The sequence below is a fragment of the Callorhinchus milii genome, unplaced genomic scaffold, assembly GCF_018977255.1.
Source record: "Callorhinchus milii isolate IMCB2004 unplaced genomic scaffold, IMCB_Cmil_1.0 Scaffold1, whole genome shotgun sequence".
NCBI classification, from domain to species: Eukaryota; Metazoa; Chordata; class Chondrichthyes; order Chimaeriformes; family Callorhinchidae; genus Callorhinchus; species Callorhinchus milii.
Window position 1 is genome coordinate 8222540 of NW_024704742.1, and position 21126 is coordinate 8243665.

Here is a 21126-nt window from a genome sequence, read left to right on the forward strand (position 1 = left end):
AGTCACGCACACACAGTGACATAGTCACACACACACAGTCACACACACAGTGACACAGTCACACACACAGTGACACACAGTGACAGTCACACACAGTGAAACAGTGAGTCACACACACAGTGACACACAGTGACACTGTCACACACACAGTGACACAGTGACACACACAGTGAAACAGTGACACAGTCACACACACAGTGACAGTCACACACACAGCCACACAGTGAGTCACAGTGACACACAGTGACACACACAGTCACACAGTGACACAGTCAGTGACACACACAGTGACACAGTCACAGTGACACACACAGTGACACAGTCACAGTGACACACACAGTGACACACACGGTGACACACACGGTGACACACGCGGTGACGCGATGCAGACCGACTGTGTGGGTGGGAGAGGGCGAGTCAGTGAGTGACGGTGGGTCTGACCACGAAGCGGAGAGCGGAGAATCCGGAGTCGCAGCTGAAGTGGGGGCCGAGGGCCGTGAAGGAGGGGACGGCGGCGCGGCCGCCCTGCAGCGGGAGCGCGAGCGCCACCTGACTGCCGCACAGGAACAGCACCAGGTTGCGGTAGGCGATGCCGGGGTGGGCGGAGTCAGGGTCGGGGTGGGCGGGGTCAGGGCCGGGGTGGGCGGGGTCAGGGCCGGGGTGGGCGGGGTCCGGGCTGAGCGTCACCACGGGGTAGCCGCGGGGGGGGCAGGAGGCCTGGCTGTGACGACAGGCCTGGGCGCTCGGGTGATAGGCCGCGGCCCAGCGCACGCGCACGGAGCTGTAGTAGCGGCTGGGGAAGCGCGCGGTGCTGAAGGTGAGGCCGGGGGAGGCGGGGCGCCGGAAGCTCAGCTGGTGCACGTACCGGAAGCCGTCGTAGCGCAGCGCGGGGGCGGGGTCCGGCGGCGCCCCCGGGTCGGCCGGCTCGAGCGGCAGCAGCGCGGTCCAATCGGGGCCCGTGTAGATGCGCGGCTCCACCCCCAGCCCCGCCCCCAGCCTGGCCACCGGAAGCGAGTGGAAGCGGAAGGCCTGGAGCAGGCGCTGCAGCAGGAAGCTGTCGCGCTGCAGCTCGGGCCCGCGCTGGCTCTGCAGCGCCACCAGCTGCTCGGGCGAGAACATGGCGAAGCGGAGCCGCCCGAGCAGCTCGTGCCGCAGCCCCGGCCCCGCCGCCCGGGGCAGGAGCCAGGCCTCCACCGCCCGGTACAGGGACAGCTCGCCGTGCAGCACCAGGTCGGAGCGGAGCAGCAGCGCCGACAGCTGCCGGGCCTCGAGCCGGAGCCAGGCCGAGGACTGGCTGAAGGCCTGGCAGTTCAGGGCCAGGTACCGCAGGCACAGGCCCCGCAGCTCGGCCTCCTGAGCGGCCTCGGCGTAGCTGTACAGCTGCAGCTGGAGCGCGAAGCTGCGGTCCTGGGGCAGCAGCTGGTAAAGCAGCTGGTGACAGGCCTCCCGCAGCGCCCGCACCCCGTAACTGCTCGCCAGCTCGTGCACACACCGCACCGAGGCCAGAGTGATGTCCATGCTCTTGGTGTAGAAGTACCTGAGGGGGGGGGGGGGGACACGGCTGGTCAGGCTCTCCCTCCCCCCCTCACACTCTCCCTCACACACACTCACTCCCTCACACACACACTCACACACACTCACTCACACACACTCCCTCACACACACTCACTCCCTCACACTCACTCACTCCCTCACACACACTCACTCCCTCACACACACTCACTCCCTCACACACACTCACTCCCTCACACACACTCACTCCCTCACACACACTCACTCACACACACACACTCACTCACACACACTCACTCACTCCCTCACACACAATCACTCACACACTCACTCACACTCACTCACTCCCTCACACACTCCCTCACACACTCCCTCTCCCACACACACTCCCTCACACTCTTCCTCCCTCACACACACACACTCCCTCCCTCACACACTTTTCCTCCCTCACACACACACACACTCCCTTCCTCTCTCACACACTCTTCCCCCCACACTCTCCATCACTCTCTCTGTCTTGACTCTTTGAGGTGTCTCAAAGACGTGATAAGGCGCCATATCAAATACAAGGATTATTATTATTATCACACACTCTCCCTCCCTCTCATACAGCTGGTCTGTGCTGAGTTTGCTGATATCAGCTCGGGGTGCAATAAAGATACTAAAACTTGACATCAAAACCCCAGAATTATGGAAGAAAAGCAACGACTCGTTCCAAAAAAAATAATAAATTCTCACAATTTCCAATGAAAATGTTTTTTCTCCCGTTTCCAGATTCTGCTTTCTCACTCTCCTTTGTGTCTCACTAACAAAAAAACACATTCCAAACCCAAGCAGAGCTGGGAGAAATTAGAATATTATATCTTCAGATCCGGGGGGATGAGTTGCTCTCCTGTTTGGGAGCAGAGTCTGCAGAAATAGTTCCTTTCACCCATTTCACAACAAAGCCTATAATCACTGTTTGTGGGACACTGTTGTGTGCAATTGACTCCCGTGTTTCGACCACAAAACTTCACAGTATATTCTGTGAAGCGCTTTAAGACGTCTCGAAGACGTGATAAGGCGCCATATCAAATGCAAGGATTATTATACACATGCCACTGAGGTCAGCGTGATGTCTATGATCTTGTTGTGGAAGTACCTGAGGCAGTTCAGGCTCTGACTCTCTCTCACACTCCCCCTCTCTTACACTCCCCCTGTTCTCTCTCACTCTCTCTGACCTGATGAAGTCCTCTACGAAGGCCAGACAGTCTGAGGGCACCACCAGTTGGATGCCTGAGGAACGGTTGTGGCTCAGGCTGTTGCCGTCCTGGCTGAGGGCAAGGATCAGGCGATGTGCGCACAGGTGGAGCCGCACCGGGCCACCCTGCGCCGTCAGCACCAGGATCTTCACCTGACAGTGTTTCTGGCTCAGGTACAACAGCGATAGTGACTGCTGCAGCTCCATGGGGCGTTCTAGGTGGTACCCCGGGAACTCAGCCTGGTCTGTGTGAGAGAGAGTGTATGTGAGTGACAGAGAGACAAAGAGTGTGTGAGAGACGAGAGAGATTGTGAGACAGAGTGCGAGTGTATGTGGGAGACCGAGAGAGAGAGTCTATGTGAATGACAGAGAGACAAAGAGTGTGAGCGTGAGAGACAGAGACAAAGAGTGTGTATGAGAGACTAGAGATTGTGAGACAGTGCGAGTGTATGTGGGAGACCGAGAGAGAGAGAGTGTACGTGAGAGACAGAAAGAGAGAATGTGTGAGACACCAAAGAGTGTGAAACAGAGAGGGAGTGAGAGTCACACAGAGAGAGCGAGAGACAGGCAGACTGAGAGACAGAAAGACAGAGAGAGTGTGAAAGAGACAGAGTGACCCTGGCAACTGCCTGATCTGGTCACAGAGAACGAGAGAAAATGTGATAAAGAGGGAGAGTCACTCACGAGAGAAAGTGAGTGTGAAAGAGTGAGACAATGCATTCCAGATCTGAACAACTCGCTGTGTGAAACAATTTCTCCTCACCTCCCCTCTGTTTCTTTTAACATCTATTTTAAATCCTCGGGTTACCGATCCTCCCGCCAGTGAAAATAGTTTCTCCTTGTTCATCCTATCGAATCCCCTCTTCATTTTGAAAATTACAATTCAGTTTCCTCTTAACCTTCTCTACCCCAAGGAGAATAATCCCGGCTTCTCTATCCTCTCCTGATACCTGAAGTCCCTTATTCCTGATACCTGAAGCCCCTCATTCCTGGTACCATTCTGGTCAATCTCCTTTGCATCCTCTCCAATGCCTTGACATCCTTCCTAAGGTGTGGGGTCCAGAACTGAACACAGTCTTGAGCTGAGCCCTAACCAGTGTTTTATAAAGGTTCACCATAACTTCCTGACTTTTGTACCCGTTATTGTCACTATCGCAACCCCATGTGGCTCTTTGAGCCGCAGCCCACCAGTCATATTTGTCACACTCCGTGCATTTACGCACATGCACTCCAAGACCAACTTAATCTGTTCTGCATTTCTCCCCCATCTAATCCCTCCTTTTTCTGGACTACTCCTTATTACATTGCGGTTCGTCTCTCCCTGCCCTCTATGTAATTTGTCGTCTTTAATGTTACATCCTTTTCCCCCCTTGAAATTAGTTTAAACCCTTCCCTACAGAACTAGTTAACCTCCCTGTGAGGACATTGGTTCCACCCCTGTTCAGGTGTAACCCATCCACTTGCACAGGTCCCACCTGCACCAAAACTGGTCCCAATGTTCCAGGAAACCTGAAGCCCTTCTTTCTGCACCATTTCTCCAGCCATACATTCCTGTGTTATATAGAGAGTGAGAGAAAATGTGGGCAAGAACGATAGAAACAGGTAGAGTGAGACTGAAAGAGTCGAGAGATACAGTGAGAGAGAGAAGGGTGAAAGAGACTGAGAGAGATTAAGTAAAAGAGTTAGAAAGTGAAAGAAAGCGGAGAGAGTCAGTGATACGATCACAGACACACACACAGATGGGTACAGACACACACAGTCTGTAACACACAAGTCTGTGGCATACAAGTCACACACCGCCTGTGACATACACACAGACACAGACGGCTACAGATACACACATAGCCAGGGTTACCTGCTGCGCTGGTGGTGCTGCTCATCATTGGGAAGTGGTTGCTGGTGTCGCACCGCACCCCCGCGGCCTCCCAGTGCTCACAGTCATGAACACTCCAGCCTTTGGTTTTACAGTTTATCAGTGACCGCTCCGTCCCCAAACACCTCACATCATCCAGCAAGATCGGCCCCGCGCCTGTAACAACACACACACACCGCCTGTAACAACACACACCGCCTGTAACACACCGTCTAACACACACACACATAGCCTGTAACACATACACCGCCTTTCACTGACACACACACCCCTCACTGACATACCTACACATTCACTGAAACACACTGCTCACTGATACACAACCCTCACTGACACATACACCCCTCACTGACACATACACCCCTCACTGACACATACACCCCTCACTGACACATACACCCCTCACTGACACATACACCCCTCACTGACACATACACCCCTCACTGACACATACACCCCTCACTGACACATACACCCCTCACTGACACATACACACCACTCCCTGACACATACACCCCTCACTGACACATACACACCACTCCCTGACACATACACCCCTCACTGACACATACACACCACTCACTGACACATACACACCACTCCCTGACACATACACCACTCACTGACACATACACCCCTCACTGACACATACACCCCTCACTGACACATACACCCCTCACTGACACATACACCCCTCACTGACACATACACCCCTCACTGACACATACACACCACTCCCTGACACATACACCCCTCACTGACACATACACCCCTCACTGACACAGACACCCCACTCCCTGACACATACACCCCTCACTGACACACACACACCCCAACCTGACACACACACCCCTCAATGACACACACACACCCCAACCTGACAAACACACACCCTCCCTGACAAACGCACCCCTTCCTGACATACACACCCCCCCCTCCCTAACACACACACTCCTCACTGACCTGATCCGAAGCGGCCGCCGGTCACAGCCTGTGTGGCGTTGGCGTAGCCGAGAGAGCGACAAACCACATGAGCGTCTGCCATGTCCCATTCGTCATCACACACGGTGCCCCACTGGCCGCGGTATTGAACCTCCACTCGGCCCTCGCTCTCCAACCCCCCACCCAACAGCCGCAGGTCACCATCATCTGCAGCTGGGAACCAGGGACAGGGTTAGTCAACCCCCCGTGATGCCCCTCCCCGCTGTGATGCCCCCTCACCCCCCGTGACAGCCCCTCATCCCCCGTGACACCCCCTCACCCCGTGTGACCACACTGCAGTCACTGAAACCCTCATACACGCCTTCATTACTTCATTACATTTCATTACTATGCAAACTCACTGCTTGTCGGCTCCCCATCTCCTCCCTCCGTAGGCTGCAGATCATCCAGAGCTCTGCAGCCCGTGTCCTCTCCCGCACCAGACTCCGGGACCCTATGACCCCCCATCCTCACCCGACTCCACCGGCTTCCCATCACACAGAGGATACAGTTCAAGATCCTGGTCCTCACCTTCAAAGCCCTCCATGGTCTTGCTCCCCCCCCCCCCCCCCCGTGACATACCCTCCCCCACCCGATACCCCCTCCCCACCCCGTGACATACCCTCCCCCACCCGATACCCCCTCCCCACCCCGTGACATACCCTCCCCCACGCGATACCCCCTCCCCACCCCGTGACATACCCTCCCCCACCCGATACCCCCTCTCCACCCCGTGACATACCCTCCCCCACCCGATACCCCCTCCCCACCCCGTGACATACCCTCCCCCACCCGATACCCCCTCCCCACCCCGTGACATATCCTCCCCCACCCGATACCCCCTCCCCACCCCGTGACATACCCTCCCCCACCCGATACCCCCTCCCCACCCCGTGACATACCCTCCCCCACCCGATACCCCTCCCCACCCCGTGACATACCCTCCCCCACCCGATACCTCCTCCCCACCCCGTGACATACCCTCCCCCACCCGATACCCCTCCCCACCCTGTGACATACCCTCCCTCACCCGATACCCCCTCCCCACCCCGTGACATACCCTCCCCCACCCGATACCCCCTCCCCACCCTGTGACATACCCTCCCCCACCCGATACCCCTCCCCACCCTGTGACATACCCCCCACGCTGTTACCTGTTATGGTGATGGAGAGTGAGATGACGGTCGCAGTGAGGATCAGGCGGATCATATTCCCTGTAATTCACACACGTCAGCCCCACCCACACCCACACCCACACCAGCTCCGCCCCCATGCCCACAGCCCCACCCAGCCCCGCCTCCATGCCCACAGCCCCACCCACACCCGCCCCCATGCCCACAGCCCCACCCACACCCGCCCCCATGCCCACAGCCCCACCCACACCCAGCCCCGCCCCCATGCCCACAGCCCCACCCACACCCAGCCCCGCCCCCATGCCCACAGCCCACCCAGCCCCGCCCCCATGCCCACAGCCATGCCCAGCCCCGCCCCCATGCCCACAGCCCCACCCAGCCCCGCCCCCATGCCCACAGCCCCACCCACACTCAGCCCCGCCCCCACACCCATAGCCCCACCCACACCCAGCCCCACCCCCATGCCCACAGCCATCCCCAGATTCGCCCCCATACCCATAGCCCCACCCACACCCAGCTCCGCCCCCATAACCACAGCCATGTCCATCCCCGCCCCCATACCCATAACCCCAGCCAAACCCAGCCCCGCCCCATAACCACAGCCCCACCCACATCCAGCCCCGCCCCCATGCCCACAGTCCCACCCGCCCCATGCCCACAGTCATGCCCAGCCCCGCCCCCATGCCCACAGCCCCACCCACCCCCATCCACACCACATGCCCACAGCCCCACCCAGCCCCGCCCCCCATGCCCACAGCCCCACCACAGCTCCCATGCTCCCAGCCCCCCCACACCCAGCACCTCCCCACACCTCAGTCCCACCCCTTGCCCACAGCCCCCCACAGCCCCATGCCCACAACCCACCACCCCGCCCCCATGCCCACAGCCCAACCACACCTGCCCACACCACAGTCCCGTCCACCAATACCTCAACACACACAAATGCACTAAACTCATACAGTAAAACACACCCCAAACACACACATCACACACCCCAAACACACGTCCCAAACACACCAAGCCCCATACACACAAACACATCCCAAACATACAAACACACATACACCAAACATCCCAAACATGCACACTTCACACAGCAAACACACACCTCTCCCACCAAACACACACACCCATCACCCCAAACCACATACACATCTCACACCCCACACACCCCAAACACACACCCCTCACACACTTCACAACCCGAACACATACATGACAGCTCACATACCTTTGCCCACCAGTTGTCAGTGACAGTGTTTAACGCTGACTCAGGTCTAATCTCCATTTGAATGGAATCTGCTGACTCAACACTTATGGGCGGAGAATGTCTGATTGGCTGAGCGTGTGTGTCAGGGTCAGTGTGAAAGCATCTATGACTGTGAACGTGTCAGTGTGAATGTGTCAGATTGACTGTGTGCATTACACACAGTCCTTGGAGTCCTGTAGCTCAGTAGTTAGAGCCCTCGCAAGCGCAAGACCTGGGTTCGATTCCCGCAGGTCAGCGTGAAACCTTAGGAAAGTTTCCTTACTCCACACCTGATAATAATCCCTCAAGAAAAAAAACAATAATAAATTGGTCACTTCAATCCACGACTGTTTGTGGGACATTGCTGTGCGCAATTGGCTGCCGCGCTTCGCCCACAAATATACAGTCAATTCACTTTACAGTATATTCCGTGAAGTGCTTTGAAACGTCTCGAAGACCTGATAAAGCTCTATATCAAATGCAAGGATTATCAGCATTGCTGTGCATGTGTGAGTGGAGTGAATCTGAGTGTATTAGAGTGACTGAATGTTTCCGTGTGATTGTGAGAGTGAATGAGAGAGTGAATGTCGGAATGTTAACTCTCAGAGTGAGTGTCAAGAGTGAGAGTGTCAGTGAGAATGAGTTGTGAGAGTGAGTGTCAGTGTGAGAGTGAATGTGTGAGACTGTCAGTGTGTGAGAGTGTGTGGGAGTGTGTCAGTGTGAGAGTGAGTGTGTGTGAGTGTCAGTGTGAGAGTGAGTGTGTGAGAGCGAGTGTGTGAGAGAGTGTCAGTGTGAGAGTGAGTGTGTGTGAGAGTGTCAGTGTGAGAGCGAGTGTGCATTGGGGTAACTGCTGGAGTCTAACCATTGCTATTGCAGTCTGGTACGCTTTCCTGCTGCTTGTCGAGCTGGGACCACCCTCCCCGTTCAGCTTTCAGGGTTAAGGGAACTGAGTGAGTGAGACAAAGAATTGACTTAATTCCATTCCCAGCGACATCACTTGAGCCAGTTCTGCTCCACAGAGACCCCACTTACCCCTCTCTCTCTCTCTCTCTCTGGGGGAGGAGGAGGAAGAGAATTGTCACGATTGACATCCAACGGCTTAGATTTGCCTAATGCTCTGCTGGTCTCCCTCACTCCCCCACTTCTACTCATACGAAACTCTCACCCTCACCAAACTCCACACCCCCACATTTTATCAGCCTCCTTTGACTGCACGTTGGCAAGTCCTCATCCTCACCTATAGATCCCTTTCCTTTACACTCCAGTACTTCCTCTTCAATCTCCCCTGACCCCACTCCACTGTTCAACCATCCACGTGGCTAACTTGGGCTTTCTGTTCACTCGCCACCAGCCCCCCAACCCCCCCCCCAACCACACACACACACACACACACACAAATCGGTGGCTGAATCATCAGATCTGACACTTCTCACCTCTAGAACTCCCCCCCCCCCCCCAAAGCCCCTCTTCCACCCCCCCCCCCCCACAACCCCACCATCTCCACCCACAATCCCTCCATCTCCTCCCACAATCCCTCCATCTCCACCCCCCCCCCCACAACCCCATCATCTCTCCCCCCCCACCACAACCCCATCATCTCTCCCCCCACCATAACCCCATCATCTCCTCCCACACCACAACCCCATCATCTCCCCCCCACCACCACAACCCCATCATCTCCCCCCCACCACCACAACCCCATCATCTCCCCCTCCCCACCACATCTTCACCTTTGATTGCTCCTTGTCCCTTTCTATAAGTACTCTAAACCTAATGATGTTGTGATCGCTGTTGTCCAGATTCTCTGCTACTGAAACCTACTCCACTTGCCGCATTTCATTCCCCAGATCTAGATCCAGCACTGCTTCCTTCCTCGTTGGGCTGGAAACATATTGATCCGGAAAGTTATCCTGCACACATTTCAAGAATCCTTTCCCCTCCTTGCCCTTTATACTGTTATTTTGTCAGTCTATGTTTGGATAATTGAAATCCCCCATTATCACTACTCTTATTGTTTTTGTACCTTTCTGAAGCCTGCTTGCAGATTTCCTCGTCTATCTCTTTCCCACTATTTGGTGGTCTATAGTATACGCCTAACAGAGTAACAGAGTCTGCTCCTTAACTCTAACCAAATAGATTCTGTTTTTGGACCCTCTAGCACATCATCCTTTTCCAGGGCCGTAACCATGTCTTTAATCAATATTGACACCCCTCCCTCCTTTTTTTCCTTCCCTGTCCCTCCTGAATAAATTGATTGTAGCCAGGAATATTCAGCTCCCATTCCTGCCCTTGTTTGAGCCAGGTCTCCGTTATTGCCACTGCCTCATAACCCCATGTGGCAACTTGAGCCGCAGCTCATCAGTCGTATTTGTTACACTCCATGCATTTACGTATATGCACTCCAAGACCAACTGAGTCTGCTCTGCATTTCTCCCCCTTCTTATCCCTCCTTTTTCTGGACTACATTGCTATTTATCTTTCCCAGCCCTCTAAGTAACATGTTTCTCCTCCCTGATGTTACATCCGGATTCCCTTCCCCCCTCAAAATTAGTTTAAACCTTTCCCCACAGCACTAGTTAACTTCGCTGTGAGAACATTGGTCTCAGCCTTGTTCAGGTGTAACCCATCCATCCTGTGCAGGTCCCACCTGCCCAAAACTGGTCTCAATATTCCAGGAATCTGAAGCCTTCCTTTCTGCACCATTTCTCCAGCTATGCACACATATGTTTGATCCTGCTGTGAGGCATTGGGAGTAATCCAGAGATCACCACCTTTAAGGTCCTACTCTTTAGCTTTTTCCCTAGCTTCTCCCTGTAGGATCTCAGCTCTTTTTTCTCTACATGGATAATAATAATAATCCTTGCATTTGATATAGCACTTTTCACGTCGGGAGGACGTCCCAAAGCGCTTCACAGAACACACTGTAAAGTGAATTGACTGTATATTTGTGGGGGAAAGCGGCGGCCGATTGCGCACAGCAATGTCCCACAAACAGTCGTAGATTGAAAATGACCAATTTATTATTGTTTTTGTTTTGGAGGGATTATTATTAGGCTCTGTGTGGAGTAAGGAAACTTGCCCAAGGTTTCGCCCTCTGCCTGGAATTGAACTCAGATCTCTCACTTGCAAAGAGAGTGCTCTAACCACTGAGCTACAGGACTCCACAACCTGTCATGGATCGGACATCATGGCAACATACCATGCGAGAGTCACATCTTTGGTTGCAGAAACGTCTGTCTACTCCATTGTGTCCCCAATGACAATTGCATTGACACTCTTCTCTGTGTCCCCCTGTGCATCCATTTGTTTTTGACTCCTCTCCCCAGAGGTGTCATCACCCTGACTGGTATTCAGTAGAGAACCGGTTTGTGAGTGCCACACTCTCAGGGGATTTCTGCAGTGCCCGTCCCCTCTTCCAGGTGGTCACACACTCTATTTCCTCATGAACACTCTGTGGCTGTGGGGTGACCGCCTCCCGAAACATTCGATCCATGAATTCTTCAGATTCCTGAATTGGAGCCTTTTGAACACAAACGGGCAGTCACTTGGGAGCAGTGGGATGCAAGGAATGAATACAGCTTCCCTTTGAACTGACCAGTCGGAAAATTGCTTCTATAACATGTGGCATCAACTGCTTTACCACCAACCTTGTGCCATTGCATAGCTTCAGTGCATCTAGATTCCTCAGCAGCGTGGTTATGCATCCAAGCTTTAGTATGAGTTTGTGTGAAGGCATACTGACCGGATGGTTCTGAAGAGTTTAAAAACGTAGTTCGGTAGTTGACAGTAGTTTTGATGTCAGGAGCAGTATCTATGGTCTTGTACAGTTTCTTGGCCAGGGATGCCATTGAGTAGCTGGGAATTGATCTCGCTGCAGACTCATCTTTTGAAGCCGGGATTGCTCGTTCACACAACCACGTATGATTTGTGTAGTTATGGCTGAGATTTGGGAAAACTTTTGTTTTTGAGCTCTGCTATATCCTGGCTTCTCTATCCTCTCCTGATAACTGAAGTCCCTCATTCCTGGTACCATCCTGATAAATCTCCTTTACACCCTCTCCAATGCCTTGACATCCTTCCTAAAGTGTGATGCCCAGAACCGAACACAGTCTCGAGCTGAGGCCTAACCAGTGTTTTTTAAAGGTTCATCATAAGGTTCACCTGCCTTGTCTCCATTATTGCCACTACATCATAACCCCATGTGGCACCTTGAGTCTGCAGCTCACCAACCTTATTTGTCACACTCCGTGCATCCACTCTAAAACCAACTTAGTCTGTTCTGCATTTCTCTCCTGTTCAGGTGTAATCCATCCACTGTATGTGAGCAAATATGTGAAAAACGGATGCTAACGAGTTCAACGGCACATTTTCTTAATCTTAATAGATGCCCAATAAGCGATGATCAAACCTTTCAAGTTACAAATAAAAATGTTAGACGAAAGAGAGAAGGCCGATTAAATGAAACTGGTTGCAAGTGTAGCTGCAACGGATACAGCTAGTGATTATATAAACAAGCTGTAAAAGTGATAATAAGATTTACACTAAAGAAAAACTTTAATAGTATCACATCCCATTACAGGACACAGCCGGGGGAGGCCGAGTCCCAGCACAGCCCCACTTCTTTCTCTCTCCCTCCACCCTTCATTCTCACTCTTTCTCTCCTCACATGCTTTCTCTTTCTCTCCCTCCACCCCTCTCTCTCATATGGATGTCCTCCCGAAGTGAAAGGCATTCTCCTAACGTAAATTTGTATTATATTCCCTCTGTCCCTCACTCTTGGGGTTCAGGTTGTGGGAGTCCAGGTTCACCTCTGCCGTCAATTCACTTTATAGTATAATCTATGCAGCACTTTGAGATGTCTCGAAAACGTGATAAGATGCTATATCAATCGCTGCGGGTTTGGGTGATGGTAAAACAATAAAGAAAAGGTATTGAATATGGAAAGAGGGGCCCAAACTACACCGGCTCTGGGACCCCACAAACTGAATCCAGCTGTGGAGGAAATGGTTCAAATAAAGAGAAAAATAACAAAAATCAGTCAGTAAAGGTTTATTAGTGGTTAGTGATCAGTTACAATGATTTACACACATTACAGTGAGTCACAGGGGGAAGGTGCAGGAACACTGGGAGGGGGAGGAGTCAGGGAGGGGGGAGGAGCACAGGGAGGGGGGAGGAGCTCAGGGAGGGGAGGAGCTCAGGGAGGGGGGAGGAGCTCAGGGAGGGGGAGGAGCCAGGGAGGGGGAGGAGCTCAGAGAGGGGGAGGAGCTCAGGGAGGGGGAGGAGCTCAGGGAGGGGGAGGAGCTCAGGGAGGGGGGAGGAGCTCAGGGAGGGGGAGGAGCTCAGGGAGGGGGGAGGAGCACAGGGAGGGGGGAGGAGCACAGGGAGTGGGGGAGGAGATCATGGAAGGAGTTGGGGCTCGGGGAGGGGGGAAGGGGGAGCTCAGAGACGGAGTATATCAGGCTGGAGGTATTGTGGGGGCGGGGGGCTGTGCGAGAGTATATGAGGGGGCGCTGTGCGGGGGGTGGCTGTATCTAGATGTGCAGTGGTTATATCAGGGTGGGGGGGGGTCTATACTCGTGAGGTGTATGGGGGAGGGAAGGGTATGTTGGGGGGCTATATTGGGGATGGGGGTGTTTGGGGGAGGGGCTGTACCGGGGGACCATGGGGGGGCTGTGCCAGGGTGGGGGTGCTATACGAGGGTGGTAGTGTATGCAAGGGGGCTATATTGGGGAGGGGGCTTTGCCGGGGTTAGATGAGGCGGCTGTGTAGCTGCTGGAGCTGCTCCTGTTGGACGATGATGCGGTGAAGCTGCCCCCGACCATCCTCACACGGCACCGTTACCTTCCCCAAGTACACAGGCAGCTCCGCCCGAGCCTGTAACACGCACACACTGACATCACAGCCCCCACAGAGACCACCCCCCCACCCCGAGCACAGTCTCCCCCAGCACAGCCCAGACACCCCCAGCACACCACAGCACCCCCACAGCACAGCCTCACCCAGCACAGACCCCCACCCACACAACACAGCCACCCCACCCCCAGCACAGCCCCCACCCCGGAAACCCACACACTGACCACCTGGCACTGACTGACCTTGGTGTAGGCGGGCGATGGGAAGGTGGCAAAGTCTGAGGGAACGCGAGTGCCCGTCCTCTGGCCGGCCGACACACGATCCACTTCATCCTGAACACAAGAGTCACTGACCGGTCAGCCTTGGCCACAACACGAGCCACAATCATCATCCTCCCGGCCCTCCACCCCTCCCAATCCCAACTCGAGTCCAAACCCCTGACTGTCCAGGACCTCGGGACGTCCTGTGGAATCCTGTAGCTCAGTGGTTAGAGATACTCGCGTCGCAAACAGGTGGTGTGGGTTCGATTCCCGGGCAGGGGAAACCTTAGGCAAGTTTCCTTACTCTACACGCCTCTGTTTAACTAGCAGTAGGCAGGAACCCACTTGTTAGTCGACTGGTGGATCGCTTTTCCAAGGGTAATAATCCCTACAAACTTTTAAAAAATAATAATAAACTGCTCACTTCAATCCAACACTGTTGGTGGGACACTGCTGCGCGCAATTGGCTGCCGCGTTTCACCCACAAAATATACAGTTAATTCACTTCACAGTACATTCTGTGAAGGGCTTTGAGATGTCTCGAAGATGTGATAAGGCCCAAATATCAAATGTAAGAATTATTATTGTAGTTGGTCGTTTGACACTGTGAACTTCTCGTTGGGGAACACAGCTCAGCATGAAACGTGTGAGAGCTTTGCCACCATCTTCCTGCCCACAGCTCGGGCCGTGTCCCTTCCCACTGAGGGATGGTCCCACCAGTTGGAGGTGTGGAGTTTAAGCAGCAGCTGCCGGTCTCTCTGCGGCCAATCGGGGTGGGGTCCCGGCGCTGGGCATGTGGACTGGGATCCAGGTCTCACCTTCAGCAGCTGTCGCCCCAAACCTCAGAGCCTCCTCAGCAGCTATCTGACAGGAATCTGCCTTCAGTGTGGTGGGAGGACCTTTACAGGACAGTGTGTGACATGCCACCACCTTGATGTTCTCAAGGTCCGAGTCCAATGCCGTGTACCGGGCTGACTCAGCACTGTCTGCCCCCCGGCTGTTTACTGGCCATTTTGATTTCAAATCCTTCATGGCACCTCCCTGGGTGTATGGAATGTGTGTGTACAGGGTGTGTGTGTGTGTACAGGATGTTTGCGTGTAATGGATGTGAGTGAGTGTGTGCAGGGGGTGTATGTACAGAGTGGGTGTGTATGCACAGGGTGTGTGCGTGTGCAGGGTGTGCGTGTTGCGCGCGTACATACAGGCTGTGTGTGCTGAGCTGTTACCTTGATGCGATTGACGGTGTCCCTGAGCTGTTGCAGTTGTGCTGCCTGCTCCAGGAGCTGAGCTGCCGGTCGCGCCCTCACCTCGGCGGCTCCTCCAGCTGTCACACACACACGTCAGTGCCCCCCCCACACACACACACACGTCAGCGCCCCCCCACGCACACACGTCAGTGCCCCCCTCCCACCACGCACACGTCAGTGCCCCCCCCACACACACACGTCAGTGCACCCCCCACCACACACACACGTCACTCCCCCCCCACACACATACACACATCAGTCCCCCCCTCCCACACACACACACGTCAGTCCCCCCACCACACACACGTCAATGGCCCCACACACACACACACACGCCAGTACCCACCCCAACACACATACGTCAGTGCCCACCCCCCCCACACACACGTCAATTCCCCCTGCCCCACCCATGCACACGTCAGTGCTTCCCCCCCACACACACACACACACACGCACACACAGTGAGCCCACACACACTGGGCACACACAGACTCAGTGAGCACACACACAGGGAATGCATACTGGTCACACACACACTGAGCACACGTACACCGTGCGCATATACTGGGCACAAACACACACACACACACAGTGAGCACACACACACATACTGGTCACACACATACTGACCACACGTACACCATGCGCACATACTGGGCACACACACACACACACACACACAGTGAGCACACACACACACACACAGGACACACACACACTGGACACTGACCTGGCTGTGAGGGGCACAAGGAGACGACCTTCATGCTGGCACTTATGTGCTGGAGGCTGTCGAGGAGTTGGCTGGTCTTCCTCCTCAGAGCCCCCAGGCCGGGGTCCTGCCCCCCCCCCTCGCCCTCGCCGCGCATACTCAGCCTCGGGACCACCAGGGGAGGCAGCGCCTCCAGCTCCGCTCGCATCCCAGCAGCCTGTCAGGGGGCAACGGGGGGGTTACCGGGTACAGTCTGTACCATAAACCACCAAAACACCCCCGACACTCCCCCTCACCCCCAACACACCCTCAAACTGTGACTCACCTTCAGGGTGTGTGTGTGTGTGTGTGTGTGTGACACTCACCCTCAGGCTGTGATTGTGTGTATGTGTGACACACCCTCAGGTTGTGTGCGTGGTTGTGTGTGTGTGATTCACCCTCAGGTTGCGGTTGTGTTTGTGTGTGTGAATCTGTGTGTGGTTGTGTATTTGTGTGGTTGTGTGTGTGAGACACTCACCCTCAGGCTGTGATTGTGTGTGTGTGGTTGTGTGACACACTCACCCTCAGGCTGTGATTGTGTGTGTGTGGTTGTGTGACACACTCACCCTCAGGCTGTGGTTGTGAGTGTGTGTGTGTGTGAGACATCCTCACCCTCAGGCTGTGGTTGTGAGTGTGTGTGTGTGTGTGTGACACACTCACCCTCAGGCTGTGGTTGTGAGTGTGTGTGTGTGTGTTGTGTGTGTGTGTGTGTGTGACACACTCACCCTCAGGCTGTGGTTGTGAGTGTGTGTGTGTGTGAGACATCCTCACCCTCAGGCTGTGGTTGTGAGTGTGTGTGTGTGTGTGTGTGTGTGACACACTCACCCTCAGGCTGTGGTTGTGAGTGGTGTGTGTGTGTGTGTGACACACTCACCCTCAGGCTGTGGTTGTGAGTGTGTGTGTGTGTGTGTGTGACACACTCACCCTCAGGCTGTGGTTGTGAGTGTGTGTGTGTGTGACACACTCACCCTCAGGCTGTGGTTGTGAGTGTGTGTGTGTGTGAGACACCCTCACCCTCAGGCTGTGGTTGTGAGTGTGTGTGTGTGTGTGTGTGTGTGACACACTCACCCTCAGGCTGTGGTTGTGTGGTTGTGTGTGTGTGTGTGTGTGTGTGTGTGTGTGTGTGACACACTCACACTCAGGCTGTGGTTGTGTGGTTGTGTGTGTGTTTGTGTGTGACACACTCACCCTCAGGCTGTGGTTGTGAGTGTGTGTGTGACACACTCACCCTCAGGCTGTGGTTGTATGTGTGTGTGTGTGTGACACACTCACCCTCAGGCTGTGGTTGTGAGTGTGTGTGTGTGTGTGTGACACACTCACCCTCAGGCTGTGGTTGTGAGTGTGTGTGTGTGTGACACACTCACCCTCAGGCTGTGGTTGTGAGTGTGTGTGTGTGTGACACACTCACCCTCAGGCTGTGGTTGTGAGTGTGTGTGTGTGACACCCTCACCCTCAGGCTGTGGTTGTGAGTGTGTGTGTGTGTGTGGTGTAGGCAATTCAGGTACGGAGGGGTGGGGTGCAGGGAGGGGTGGGGTACAAGGAGAGTGGAGGGAACGGAGGGGGTGGGATGCATGGAGGGGTGGAGGGTAGGATTGTGGCCGAAGGCGCAGTCGAGGAGGTTCTTGAATCATAGAATTGTACAACACAGAAGGAGGCCTTTCGGCCCATTGTGTCTGTGTTGGATCATTGAAAAGAGATTCCAGTTCAACCCCACTCTCCCCAAACTTGTTCTTCCAAAATAATTATCTACTTCTCTCTTAAAAGTTGTTATCAAATCAGCTTCCACCAGCCTTTTAGGCAATGCCTTTCAGATCTGAACAACTCGCTGTATGTAAAAAAAATTCCTCCTCACCTCCCCTCTGTATCTTTTAATGACTATTTTAAATCGGTGTCCTCAGGTTACCGACCCACCCGCCAGTGGAAATAGTTTCTCCTTGTTCACCCTTTCGAATCCCCTCATCATTTTGAAAACTTCTATTAAGTCTCCTCTTAACCTTCTCTACCCCAAAGAGAATAATCCCGGCTTCTCTATCCTCTCCTGATACCTGAAGTCCCTTATTCCTGATACCTGAAGTCCCTCATTCCTGGTACCTTCCTGGTCAATCTCTTTTGAACCCTTTCCAATGCCTTGACATCCTTCCTAAAGTGTGGGGCCCAGAACTGAACACAGTCTTGAGCTGAGCCCTAACCAGTGTTTTACAAAGGTTCACCATAACTTCCTGACTTGTGTATTCTATGCCCCTATTTATAAAGCCCAGTATCCCGGTATGCTTTATTACAGCTTTATCTACCTGTCCTGCCACCTGCAAAGATTTGCTTATATGAACCCCAGGTCTCTCTGTTCCTTCACCCCCTTTAAGATTGTACCATCAGCTTATATTGCCTCTCCTCATTCTTCCTCCCCAAATGCATCACTTTACATTTCTCCACATTAAACTTCATCTGCCACGTGTCTGCCCATGTTACCAGTCAGTCTATGTCCTCTTGCAGTCTGCTACTATCCTCCTCACTGTTTACTACTTTTTTTAACTTAGTGTCATCTGTAAACTTGGAAATTGTACTCCCTATACCCAAGTCCAGGTCATTTATATAGATCAAAAACAGCAGTGGTCCCAATACTGACCGCTGGGGGACACCACTGTACACTTCCCTCCAGTCAGAAAAACAACCGTTCACCACCACTCTCTGCTTTCTGTCTCCCAGCCAGTTCTGTATCCGCTGCCACTGTCCACTTAATACCGTGGGCTTCTATTTGCTTACAAGTCTCTTATGTGGTACTTTATCAAACTCATTTTGAAAATCCATTTAAAGTACATCAACTGCATTACCTTCATCCACCCTCTCTGATACTTCATCAAGAAACTCTTATCAGCTTTGTTAGACATGATTTGCCTTTAACAAATCCGCGTTGACTGTCCTTTATTAACCCATATTTTTCAAAGTGAAAATGTATTTTGTCCAGGATTATAGTCTTTAGAAGTTTCCCCACTACTGACATTAGGCTGACTGGCCTGCAGTTCCCAGGGTTATCTGTCTGCCCCTTTTTGTACAGAAGAGTAACATTTGCAACCCTCGAGTCCTCTGGCACCACTCTGGTGGCCAAAAAGGATTGAAAGATTGTGGCCAGAGCCTCTGTTATTTCCACCCTGACTTCCCTCTGTGTCCTGGGATGCATCCCGTCCGGATCGGGTGACTTATCTACCTGAGCACTTTCAACCTTTTTTAATACCTCCTCGTTTTTTTGTGTGTGAAGTAACGGAGAGGGTGGATGAAGGTGGTGCAGTTGATGTAGTATATATGGATTTTCAAAAGGCGTTTTTCCTTCCCTATCCCTCCTGAATACATTGTAGCCAGGAATATTCAGCTCCCATTCCTGCCCTTGTTTGAGCCAGGTCTCCTTTATTGCCATTACATCATAGCTTGAGCCTGCAGCTCACCAACCTTATTTCTCACACTGTGTGAATTTACACACATGCACTCCAAGACCGACTTAGTCTGTTATGCGTTTCTCCCCGGTCTAATCCCTCCTTTTTTCTGGACTACTCCTTATCCTATTCATCTGTCCCAGCCCTCCATGCAACTTGTTTGTCCTCTCTTACTGCTACATACTGATTCACTTCCTCCCTCAAAATTGTTAACCTACCTGCGAGGACATTGGTCCCAGCCCTGTTCATGTGTAACCCATGCACCTTGTACAGCTCCCACCTGCCCCGGAACTGGTCCCAATGTTCCAGGAACCTGAAGCCCTCCTTTTCTGCACCGTTTTTCCAGCCATGCATTCATGTGGTTGATCCTGCTGTTTTGATACTCACTTGCACGAGACACTGGGATTAATCCAGAGATCACTACCTTTGAGGTCCTTCTCTTTAGCTTTCTTCCTAGCTTCTGATACTTTCCCTGTAGGATCTCAGCCCTTTTTTTCTCTATGTCATGGACACGACTTCTGGATGTTCCCTTCCCCCTATAGAACGTTTTGCACCCATTGCGTGATGTCTTCAACCCTGACACCAGGAAGGCAACAACAGCGAGAGTCATGTCTTTGGTTGTAGAAATGCCTGTTTACTTTTTTCACCATTGTGTTCCCAATGACAATTGCATTGACACTCTTCCCTGTGTCCCCCTGTGCATCCATTTGCTTTTGACTCCCCAAAGGTGTCATCACCCTCACCAGCATTCAGTACAGAGAACCAGTTTGTAGTGCCACACTCTCAGGGAATTCAACACTGTCCGTCCCCTCATCCTTCCATGCCGGGTGGTCACCCACTCACTCTCCTCATGAACCTTCTGTGCTGTGGGGTGACCACCTCCTGAAACACCTCCTCACCGAGCCAGTCCAGAAACTTGGCATCTTGTTTGTCCCTCAATTATCTTTTCTCCCCCACATCCGTGCCATGACCCGCTTTGCCTTCCCCCAACGCTGCAACATTGTCCAGCTTCACTGACTCCCCATCCCCCAGAGGATAGAGTTTAAAATTCACGTCCTCGCCTTCAAAGCCTTCTACGGCCTTGTCCCTTCCTACCTCTGACCTGTTAGCCACATATCAACCTGTCCGCTCCCTTCGCTCACGTCCCCTGCCTTGTCTGTTCCACCATCGGGCCTTCAGTCTCTCTACCCCCACTCTTTGGAACTCCATTTCACATTCCCTTTGCCTCGCTCCCTCCCTTGCCTCCTTCAAGGCACGTCTCAGGACATCTCTTCAACCACGCCTTTGGCCAACCTCCTACCCCCACCCTCCCTGGTCTCCACCCCTCCTGATCCCAACCCCCCAGCTCAAGTCCAAATCCTTGACAGTCCAGCACAGTCGTGGGTTGAGTGACCAAATTTTTTTTTTAAGGGATTAATACCCTGAAAACCAATCCGACAACCGACTAACAACCGGGTTCCAACATAACGAGTATAGCGTGTGGAATAAGGAAACGTGCCTAAGGTTTCACCCTGCCGGGAATAGAACCCGGTCCTCTCGCTTGCGAGGCGAGTGTTCTAACCACTGAGCTATAGGACTCTTCTTCCTTAGGTATCAGATGGGAAG

The 21126-nt window shown here is 53.4% G+C and overlaps 2 protein-coding genes across 2 annotated transcripts; both read right to left on the reverse strand.

Moving 5' to 3' along the window:
- Positions 1 to 417: 417 nt before the first annotated feature.
- LOC103173225 (galectin-3-binding protein) lies at positions 418 to 11836 on the reverse strand. Its single transcript, XM_042338042.1, has 6 exons — positions 11584 to 11836; positions 5589 to 5780; positions 4608 to 4781; positions 3241 to 3299; positions 2733 to 2992; positions 418 to 1537 (listed from the first exon to the last, which is right to left on the reverse strand). Exons 1-6 carry the CDS (start codon positions 11834 to 11836, stop codon positions 418 to 420), a joined length of 2058 nt encoding a protein of 685 aa, XP_042193976.1.
- A 1784-nt stretch (positions 11837 to 13620) lies between these two features.
- On the reverse strand, positions 13621 to 16673 carry LOC103172643 (dynactin subunit 1-like). The gene is made up of 5 exons (XM_042339700.1): positions 16663 to 16673; positions 16079 to 16274; positions 15328 to 15425; positions 14084 to 14173; positions 13621 to 13862 (listed from the first exon to the last, which is right to left on the reverse strand). Exons 2-5 carry the CDS (start codon positions 16263 to 16265, stop codon positions 13737 to 13739), a joined length of 501 nt encoding a protein of 166 aa, XP_042195634.1. The 5' UTR covers positions 16266 to 16274; positions 16663 to 16673; the 3' UTR covers positions 13621 to 13736.
- Positions 16674 to 21126: the final 4453 nt, after the last annotated feature.

What these genes read in the sequence shown, in the direction of transcription:
- LOC103173225 (XM_042338042.1), bottom strand. Translation starts at nt 11,836, where the DNA reads ATGGCATCCCTGGCCAAGAAACTGTACAAGACCATAGATACTGCTCCT. An exon ending in TAGAAGCAATTTTCCGACTG is followed by an intron (nt 5,781 to 11,583) that starts GTCAGTTCAAAG and finishes CCTGGTTCCCAG; the next exon opens with CTGCAGATGATGGTGACCTG. An exon ending in CAGCACCACCAGCGCAGCAG is followed by an intron (nt 3,300 to 4,607) that starts GTAACCCTGGCT and finishes CGCTCTCTCTGT; the next exon opens with GTGACTCTCACTCCCTCTCT.
- LOC103172643 (XM_042339700.1), bottom strand. Translation starts at nt 16,265, where the DNA reads ATGCGAGCGGAGCTGGAGGCGCTGCCTCCCCTGGTGGTCCCGAGGCTG. An exon ending in CTTGTGCCCCTCACAGCCAG is followed by an intron (nt 15,426 to 16,078) that starts GTCAGTGTCCAG and finishes TGTGTGTGACAG; the next exon opens with CTGGAGGAGCCGCCGAGGTG. An exon ending in CATCGCCCGCCTACACCAAG is followed by an intron (nt 13,863 to 14,083) that starts GTCAGTCAGTGC and finishes TGCGTGTTACAG; the next exon opens with GCTCGGGCGGAGCTGCCTGT.